At 50.0% G+C, this 10,223-nt stretch overlaps 1 protein-coding gene across 1 annotated transcript in view; it reads left to right on the top strand.

Moving 5' to 3' along the window:
• Positions 1–40: 40 nt before the first annotated feature.
• LOC112106824 (serrate RNA effector molecule homolog) overlaps positions 41–10,223 on the top strand; it is a 10,449-nt gene continuing 266 nt past the window's right edge. Inside the window, exons 1-3 of the mRNA XM_026659802.1 lie at positions 41–139; positions 8,231–8,380; positions 8,476–8,667. Coding sequence (XP_026515587.1) covers positions 126–139; positions 8,231–8,380; positions 8,476–8,667 — 356 coding nt within the window. The 5' untranslated portion in view covers positions 41–125. The remainder of the gene's footprint in view (positions 140–8,230; positions 8,381–8,475; positions 8,668–10,223) is intronic.

Raw genomic sequence — 10,223 nt, 5'->3', positions numbered from 1 at the left:
CCCCCCGCAGGGAATGGGACCGTGGCCGGGAGCGCCGGAGCCGGGGCGAGTACCGGGACTACGACCGCAACCGCCGGGAGCGTTTCTCTCCCCCCCGGCATGAGCTCAGCCCGCCCCAGAAACGCATGCGCCGGGACTGGTGAGTGAACGACCCCCTGCTGGGCCAGCCCATGGCGGTCGAGGCTGGTGTGACCCGTTGGGCGCACGTGCCACCCGCACCCCATAGGAAGCTAGACTGTTACGTGCCCAAGGCAGAGAGTAGGCGGGGCCAGGTGCCCGAGGGAGACTAGCAAAGGAGAGAGACCCAGATAATCCTGTGCCCCATGCTGCAGACGAAGGTGATCCGTTAGACCCTGAGCGTGTGAGCAAGAACCAGCGAGCCAAGCTCCCGAGAGAAGGAAGAAGGAAATCCCTGATGCTTCGGAAGAAGGAAATTTAAAAATAACCTCCCTGAATACATTGAGGTTTTATTGGGGGGGGAACCCCTTCCTGACCTCAGACAGTGGCTGGCCGCAGCCCTGAAGCATGAGCGTTAGGAACATAAAGGGACCCCCACTGCTGCCAAGTCCGGCCCCCCACTAACACCAGCAGCCCGGTGATAAGTTTGTGCGCTCTCTGAAAACTCCCGTAGCTGGTTGCCCCCACAACTCGCATCGGGAGGCAGAGCCAGAACCGCACCCCTCTGACGGTTAGAAGCCGTCGTATTTCCTGCCTGAATTTGTTCCCAGCCAGTTTATCCAACGCTGGCCTTTTGCTCCAATAGCTCTTCGCCTGTCGTAATGTATTTCTAGAAAGCAAGCAGCTCCCGTTCAGTTTGTGAACCTAAACGAGTCAGATTCATCCAGCCTCCCCTCATACGACGGGGCCCTCCGTCACCCTCATCGTCCTAGGGGCTCTTCTCTGCAAGTACTCACGTTCAAATTTGTCTTTTTTGAACCTTGGGGCACCAGATTTGCGGCCCGTATTCCAAATGGGGGCTTCCCTCTGCCTTGTACAACGGCGTGACTATTTCTCTCGCTGGGTCTCCTGGCAATACCTGGCCCAATGCAGCCTAGATCGCATTTTTGCCATTTCCCTTGCCCTGGCATGTTGGTGGCTCATTGCCCGTGCGCCCAGGTTGCTCTCCGCCTCGGCTGTTTCCAGGTGACGAGGCCCCAGGTTGTAGCAGTAATTGTTGTTATGGACTATTGAATTTCAGCCCGTTTCTGTCACTCCCGCCTTCTAGTTCTTCCTGTGCGCCGATCCAAATTTCATGAGTACCCTCCTACTTGTTGTGCTGAGCTCATTTACAAAACTCCTGAATAAGATCTGTCCCGAGAACGATCCTTGAAGAACTCTTGTGAGTAGCCTCCCCCCAGGCCGATAATTCCCCTTGCCACACAACCCGTTGCCCTCTCCCCTTCCGCCGGTTCCTTGTCTGCTTTCCAGTTCTTGCACTAATCCCCACCTTCCCTGATTTAACTCGTGTGGCACCGTAGCAAATGCTTACATCCAAGTACATTGATCTATTCCCCTGCCCTTTTCTCAAAGGAAGAAAGCCGGATGATCGACCTTTTGTAAACCTGTGCAGTGTTATATCCCCTTTGCTGTTTCTCTCTCTCAATTCTTTCCTTCTCAGTTTGTTCTAAAGTCTTGCATACTAGTGAAGTTAGAATAAAAAGATCAACCCCCCCCCCCATTAGAATCATAGAAGTTTAGGGTTGGAAGGACCTCAGGAGGTATCTAGTCCAACCCCCTGCTCAAAGCAGGACCAACACCAACTAAATCATCCCAGCCAGGGCTTTATCAAGCCGGGCCTTAAAAACCTCTAAGGAAGAAGATTCCACCACCTCCCTCTGTAACACATTCCAGTGCTTCACCACCCTCCTAGTGAAAAAGTTTTTCCTAATATCCAACCTAAACCCCTACTGCAACTTGAGACCATTGCTCCTTGTTCTGTCATCTGCCACCACTGAGAACAGTCTAGATCCATCCTCTTTGGAACCCCCTTTCAGGTAGTTGAAGGCTGTTATCAAATCCCCCCTCACTCTTCTCTTCTGCAGACTAAACAATCCCAGTTCCCTCAGCCTCTCCTCATAAGTCATGTGCTCCAGCCCCCTAATCATTTTTGTTGCCCTCCGCTGGACTCTTTCCAATTTTTCCACATCCTTCTTGTAGTGTGGGGCCCAAAACTGGACACAGTACTCCAGATGAGGTCTCACTAATGTCGAATAGAGGGGAATGATCACGTTCCTCGATCTGCTGGCAATGCCCCTACTTATACAGCCCAAAATGCCTTTAGCCTTCTTGGCAACAAGGGCGCATTGTTGACTCATATCCATTCTTAAATGTAGGTACAACATTAGCCATTAATACAGTACTATCCTTGAATAGATAAATTTATTAAAAATCTTTGCTACTAACCATCTCACATGCCAGTTCTTTCAGAATTCTGGGCTGGAAACTATCCGCTCCTCCCTGATTTGAGCACGTTAATCTCTTACGTTTTTCTTCCACCTCCGAGAGGGCGACTTCCCTTTCTAGACACACTTTTCCATCAGCCGTACTGCCGTCATGCCCTCGTTCAGGCTCAGAAAGATTAGATTTTCATCTGCAAGCATCCATTTCACGGAGAGGGATGAAAAATCATTTCCATCGCTTATGATAATCGCAATTTACCGCTAGGCAAAGGAAGAAAAACATTACTTGAAAACTAGTTAGTTCGATTAAGGATGTTTAGTTTGTATATTTGGTCACACAGCGTTGATGATTTGTGTTTTAACTAGAGCTGTCAAGCGATTAAAAAAAATTAGCCGCGCAATTAATCGCATTGTTAATAATGTGGAATACCATTTATTTAAATATTTTTGGATGTTTTCTCCATTTTCAAATATATTGATTTCAATTACAACACAAAGTGTACAGTGCTCACTTTATATTTATTTTTGATTACGAGTATTTGCACTTTAAAAAAACAAAAGAAATAGTATTTTTCAGTTCACCTCATACAAGTACTGTAGTGCAATCTCTTTATCCTGAAAGTTGAACTTACACATCTAGAATTATGTACAAAAAATTGCACTGAAAAATAAAACAATGTAAAACTTTGGAGCCTGCAAGTCCTACTTCAGCCAGTCGCTCAGACAAACACATTTGGTTACAATTTGCAGGAGATAATGCTGCCCACGTCTTGTTTACAATGTCACCTGAGAGAGAGAACATGCATTCGCACGGCACTGTTGTAGCCGGCGTCGCAAGGTATTTACCTGCTAGATGCACTAAAGATTCATATGTCCCTTCATGCTTCAACCACCATTCCAGAGGACATGTGTCCATGCTGATAATGGGTTCTGCTCGATAACGATCCAAAGCAGAGCGGACTGACGCATGTTCATTTTCATCATCTGAGTCAGATGCCACCAGCAGAAGGTTGATTTTCTTTTTTGGTGGTTCGGGTTCTGTAGTTTCTGCATCTGACTGTTGCTCTTTTAACACTTCTGAAAGCATGCTCCACACCTCGTCCTTCTCAGATTTGGGACGGCACTTCAGATTCTTAAACCTTGGGTTGAGTGCTGTAGCTATTTTTAGAAATCTCACATCAGTACTTTCTTTGTGTTTTGTCAGATCTGCTGTGAAAGTGTTTGTAAATCAAACAACTTGCTGGGTCATCATCCGAGACTGCTATAACATGAAATATACGGCAGAATGTGGGTAAAACAGAGCTGGAGACTTAGAGACTTTAAGGTCAGAAGGGACCAATATGATCGTCTAATCTGACCTCCTGCACAACGCAGGCTGCAGAATCTCACCCACCCACTCCCGCAACAAACCCCTAACCTATGTCTGAGCCATTGAAGTCCTCAAATCGTGGTTTAAAGACTTCAAGGTGCAGAGAATCCTCCAGCAAGTGACCCATGACCCACGCTGCAGAGGAAGGCGAAAAGCCCCCAGGGCCTCTGCCAATCTTTCCCCCCCCACTGCTCCCCTTGGAAGGCTGTTCCAGAACTTCACTCCTCGGATGGTCAGAAACCTTCGTCTCATTTCAAGTCTAAACTTCCTGATGGCCAGTTTATATCCCTTTGTTCTTGTGTCCACGTTGGTACTGAGCTTAAATAATTCCTCTCCCTCCCTGGTATTTATCCCTCGGATATATTTATAGAGAGAGAGAGCAATCAGATCTCCCCTCAGCCTTCTCTTGGTTCGGCTAAACAAGCCAAGCTCTTTGAGTCTCCTTTCATAAGACGGGTTTTCCATTCCTCGGATCATCCTAGTAGCCCTTCTCTGTACCCGTTCCAGTTTGAATTCATCCTTCCTAAATATGGGAGACCAGAACTGCACCCAGTATTCCAGATGAGGTCTCACCAGTGCCTTGTATAACGGTACTAACACCTCCTGATCTCTACTGGAAATACCTCGCCTGATGCATCCCAAGACCACATTAGCTTTTTTCACAGCCATATCACATTGGCGGCTCATAGTCATCCTGTGATCAACCAATACTCCGAGGTCCTTCTCCTCCTCTGTTATTTCCAACTGATGCCTCCCCAGCTTATAACAATAGTTCTTGTTATTAATCCCTAAATGCATGACCTTGCACTTTCACTATTAAATTTCATCCTATTACTGTTACTCCAGTTTACAAGATCATCCAGATCTTTCTGTAGGATATCCTGATCCTTCTCTGTATTGGCAATACCTCCCAGCTTTGTGTCATCCGCAAACTTTATCAGCACACTTCCACTTTTTGTGCCAAGGTCAGTAATAAAAAGATTAAATAAGATTGGTCCCAAACCGATCCCTGAAGAACTCCACTAGTAACCTCCCTCCAGTCTGACAGTTCACCTTTCAGTATGACCTATTGTAGTCTCCTCTTTAACTAGTTCCTTATCCACCTTTCAATTTTCATATTGATTCCCATCTTCTCCAATTTTAACATACAATTCTCCCCCGAGGAGTTTGTCTCAGCGATTGGCTGAACAAGAAGTAGGACTGAGTGGATTTGTAGGCTCTAAAGTTTGTTGTTTTGTTTGAGTGCAGTTATGTAACAAACAAACAAAATCTACATTTGTAAGTTGCGCTTTCATGACAGAGATTGCATGGCAATACTTGTATGAGGTGAATTGTAAAAAACTAGTTCGTTTGTTTATCATTATTACAGTGCAAATATTTGTAATCAAAATAATCATATCAAGTGAGCACTGTACACTTTGAATTCTGTGTTGTAATAGAAATCATTGTGTTTGAAAATGTAGAAAAACATCTGAAAATATTTCATGCATTTCAGTTGGGATTCTCTTGTTTAACAGTGCGATTAATCGCGATTAATTTTTTTGAGTTAACTGCGATTAATCGGCAGCCCTAGTTTTAACAATGATCAAGCTTCCGCTTTTCGAATCTCAGCCCGTCGTTTCCTGCCACTGTGAAAATTTAAATGGATAAAACTTAAAATGCTTAAAACTTCTAATTTTGCGCAACTGTGAAAAAATTTAAATGATACAAATTGGGGGGGAATGCTTAAAAAATCCACTATTATCCAGCTGGACTTTTAGCCATTCTCGCTTCAGTCCTAACCGCTTTCTTTGCTGGTCATCCCCTGCTCTCTGCTGACTTCTCCTCACTTCTCGGAGGTCGTTATTCATCCAGCCGGGCCTGGAGCCTTTCCTGGCACGTTTTTCCCCCCTTGTTTCAGATCGCTTTTGCGTTCCGAGCCTCCTGGCGCTCTTTCGGCCCAGCTGACTTCTTCGACTAGTTCCTTTCATCTCCCCGAATGTGCCCGTTCGAAGTCAAAAACCTTCGTTGACTGGGTTTTTGATGAAATGAAACCGAAGTTGCTCATGATTGCTCTGTCCAATCTGGCTGGCTTCTTTTATCTTGTGATTCTCACTGCACCTACACTCTGCATGTGAAAGCGTTGACATTTTTTCCTTCTTTGTATTGTCCCCCAAGAATATTGGGGTACCCCATTTTTCATAGGGTTATGGGTTTCTTTGAGTCTCATTAACATTTACACACATTGGTCAGGGCAGGCGTTAGGAAAAAAATGGGCATCTTGTAATCCAAAATTAACCCGACGGTCAATTTTTCACAGTACACCTTTACCCCGCTATAACGCGACCCGATATAACACGAATTCGGATATAACGCGGTAAAGCAGTGCTCCGGGGGGGGGGGGCTGCCCACTCCGGTGGATCAAAGCAAGTTCACTATAACGCAGTTTCACCTATAACACGGTAAGATTTTTTTGGCTCCCGAGGACTGCGTTATATTGGGGTAGAGGTGTACATCTTTTCCCTGTAATCTTGTGGCATAGGGTCATTCGTTGGTCACTTACTTATATCTGTGGCTCGCAACCTTTCCAGACTTCCGTCCCCCTTTCAGGAGTCTGATTTCTCTTGTGTACCCCCAAGTTACACCTCACTTGAAAATGACGTGCTTACAAAATCAGACATTAAACCACAAAAGTGTCCCCGCCACACTAGTACTGAAAAGCTGCTGACTTTCTCATTGTTCCCATCTAATTATAAAAGAAATCAATTGGACTATAAATACTGTACTTACTGTATGGAGCAGTATAAACTAGCCCGTGTCTGTAGGAAATTTGAGTTTCTCCTGGCTTTGCTAGTGCTTTTTATGTAGCCTGTTGTAACACTAGGCAAATATCTAGAGCAGGGGTCGGCAGCCTTTGAGAAGTGGTGTTGCCAAATCTTCGTTGATTTAAGGTTTCGCGTGCCAGAGCGGCAGCGCGTGCGGCAGATAGAACCCCAGACCGGTTAGCCCCTGCCAGCCGCGGTCCCGGCCTCTGGCCCCGCTCAGCCCGCTGCCGGCCCGGGTACCGTCCATCCAGGCCGGCCGCGGGCTGAGCGGGGCTGGCGGCCAGGACCCTGGCTGGCAGCAGCGTGCCACTAAAAATCAGCCCCCGTGCCGCCTTTGGCATGCTTGCCGCAGGTTTCCGACCCCTGTGGATGTACCCCCGGAAGACCTCTGCGTACCCCCCTGGGGTATGCATACCCCTGGTTGAGAACCACTGACTTATGTCAAGTATTTCCTAACTCTAAGGCCTAGTATAACTAAGCTAAAATCTGACAGGCCTTGCGTTTCAGCCCTATTTACTCAGATACCTAATAGATAATTAACCAACATAAGAATGGCCGTACTCGGCCAGACCAAAGGTCCATCTAGCCCAGTATCCAATGCCAGGTGCCCCAGATGAACAGGAAATCATCCAGTGACCCATCCCCTGTCGCCCATTCCCAGCTTCTGGCAAACAGAGGCTAGGGACACCATCCTTGCCCAGCCTGGCTAATAGCCATTGATGGACCCGTCCTCCATGAACTTCTCTAGTTCTTTTTTGAACCCTGTTCTAGTCTTTGGCCTTCGCAACTGTCATGGAGTGTGGGGGGACACAAGGCCCTGCACCCCCGGCTTCCTGCGATTCACCATGACTCTCAGCCAGCCAGTAAAGCAGAAGGTTTATTCAGACGACAGGAACACAGTCCAAGACAGGTCTTGCAGGCACAGGCAACAGGACCCGCCCCCCAGTTAGGTCCATCTTGGGGTCCCAGGGACACCACAGCCCCATTGGGGGGGGCAGAGCCCCATCTGGGCTCCCTCCATTACCAGTCAGCTCCTGAAACTCTCTCCCCAGCCTTTGTTCAGTTTCCCGGGCAAAGGTGTCACCTGGCCTCTAACCCCTTCCTGGGTTCTCATGTTACATGCTCAGGTATTCTCCCTCAAGGCCAGTCTCCCATCCCCCCATGCAGACCATCCTAGTCACACTCCCCTGCCTTCCCAGCCAACACTCCCCATTCAGCATTCAAAGGCCACGTTAAGAACAGTCCCAGTTCGTCACAGCAACATCATCTGGCGAGGAGTTCCACAGGTTGACTGTGCATTGTGTGAAGAAATACGTCCTTCTGTTTGTTTTCAACCTGCTGCCTCTTCATTTCATTGAGTGACCCCTAGTTCGTGTGTTAGGAGAAGGAGTAAATAACACGTCCTTGTTTGCTTTCTCCACGTCGGTCACGATTTTATCGACCTCCGTCATATCCCTTCCAATTACTAATCAGTCTTATTCGTCTGAAATCCTGCAACTTAACTGTAGTCAACATATGATGATTGTACGTGACGCGTGAATCACGACATCACCCCATAAATGAACAGTAAAATGAACTAACTGGTTATGCCCTGGGGCTTTCTAGCAGACCCCAACCTCGCCCAAAGTGATTTTGACCCCTCACCTATCCCCCCACAGGGATGAGCACAGCGCCGACCCTTACCACAGCGGGTACGAGATGCCGTACAGCGGGGCGACCGCCGGCCCCACCTACGGGCCCCCCCAGCCCTGGGCGCACCCTGATATGCACGTGATGCAGCAGCACCATCTCCTGCCCATCCAAGCCAGGTAAATCGCCCACTTCCTGCTCCTCCCAACCTGCCTCCCCCACCTCGGCCTTCCCCTGCGCACACTGACGGTCTCGCCCCCCACCCCACCCCAAGCAGACTAGGCAACATCGCGGAGGTGGACGTGGGCATTGCCCCGCCCGTCATGAAGAGCTTCAAGGAATTCCTGCTGTCCCTGGACGACTCGGTGGACGAGACGGAGGCCGTCAAGCGGTACAACGACTACAAGTTGGATTTCCGGCGCCAGCAGATGCAGGACTTCTTCTTGGCGCACAAGGACGAGGAGTGGTACGTCCGCGTCAGGGCGCGGCCCCGGCTTCCCGTGTGTGTGTGCGTGTGCGTGCGTGCGTGTGCGAGATCCGGGCCGGAGACAGAACCAGACAGACCCAGTGGGGCCGGAGTTTTGGGGCGCGGGCGGGAGGTTGAAATTCACAGTTCCGATCCGACACCGTAAGGAGGTGGTGGTGGGGGGTGCTGCCGGTCTGATCCGGTTGGACGGGGTTCGGGGAGTCTGCCAGGTGGTTCTGATCCAGCGGAGGGGAGCTGGGAAGGCTGCCATGCACAGGCCAGCGGTTCTGATCTCAGGCCGGGGCGGGGGGTTGCCACGAATGGCCCGGTGGTTCCGATCCCTGCCGTAGAACGAAGGCCAACTGGGTGTGGCTAACCCCGGGCAGCTGGCCCCACGTCAGCCTTCCTTGCCTCTTCTGTCACCAGCTTCTTAGCTATTTCCCCGATCCCAGCTCTGGGACCGCGCCAGTTCCCGAGAGGTTGTGGGGTCTGATCTCTCCTGTGGTTTCCCCACGGAAAAGGGTGTGTGGGGGTGTCGTTTTAAGCCCTTTTTGTTCAGTTTTGACGCCTCGAAACCCGGCTCTTTGCAGACCGCCTCGTTCATTCGAGCGAAGAGACGCCCCCCACCCCATCTCCCCAGCCCAGATGCTCCCCGTGAGCTGATCCTGGCCCCCATCTCCTCGGCCCTGCACGCGCCTGAAGGGGCGTTGGCGTTGCGGGCTCGCGAGCCGGGGTTCTGATTGGGATCGGCCCAGAGGGGGCAAGCGCTGAGAGAATGTGGGGGTCGGAGCCAGCCCTCCCGAATCTGACGAGTGGCTCCCCCTGCCTCGGTTTCCCCCTCTGTAAAACAGGCGTGGTTTGTTGGACATGTTACAGTAGTGGCTAGAAGCCCCAGAGCAAGGAGATTGGGGGTCCCATTGTGCTGGCCGCATCAGAGAATGACCAGTGACCAGGCTCCACTGAGATTGGTGGGGGGGAGGGGCTTGTGCCAGACACCAGCAAGCAAGAGTCCCTGTCCCAAAGTTTCCAATCCAGATAGGCAACAGGGCAGGAGGGGAAACTGAGGCAGGACGAGACATGATTTGCCCACAGCCACGTATCTGAGCTGGATATAGATCCCAGGCATCCTAACTCCTTGCCACTAGACAACACCACCTCCCAGTCCCCCTGCTCTAACCCACCAGCCCCCACTTCCCTCCCAGAGCCGGGGAGAGAACCCAGGAGTCCTGGCTCCCAGCCCCCCTGCTCTAACCCAGCAGCCCCCACTTCCCTCCCAGATCTGGGGAGAGAACCCAGGAGTCCTGGCTCCCAGCCCCCCCCGTTCTATCCCACCAGCCCCCACTCCCCTCCTAGAGCGAGGGCATAATGCACCATGCCTCAGTTTCCCCTGCCGACAAATCCGGTGTACCGACGCCCCCCGCAGCGAATGTAGGAGCGTTGTCTGTGTGGCTACTTCTGCGTGTGGTTCTTGGACACTAGCCTACAGGCGTCTCGTAATTTCTTTCTTTCTTTTTTTTTTTTTTTTTTTTTTTTTTTTTTTTTTTTTTTTTTTTTTT

Source organism: Terrapene carolina, unplaced genomic scaffold (assembly GCF_002925995.2).
Source record: "Terrapene carolina triunguis isolate 2854851 unplaced genomic scaffold, T_m_triunguis-2.0 Scaffold692, whole genome shotgun sequence".
NCBI classification, from domain to species: Eukaryota; Metazoa; Chordata; order Testudines; family Emydidae; genus Terrapene; species Terrapene triunguis.
Note: the sequence above shows the minus strand (reverse complement) of the source record. Positions and strands in the feature narration are given on the sequence as shown.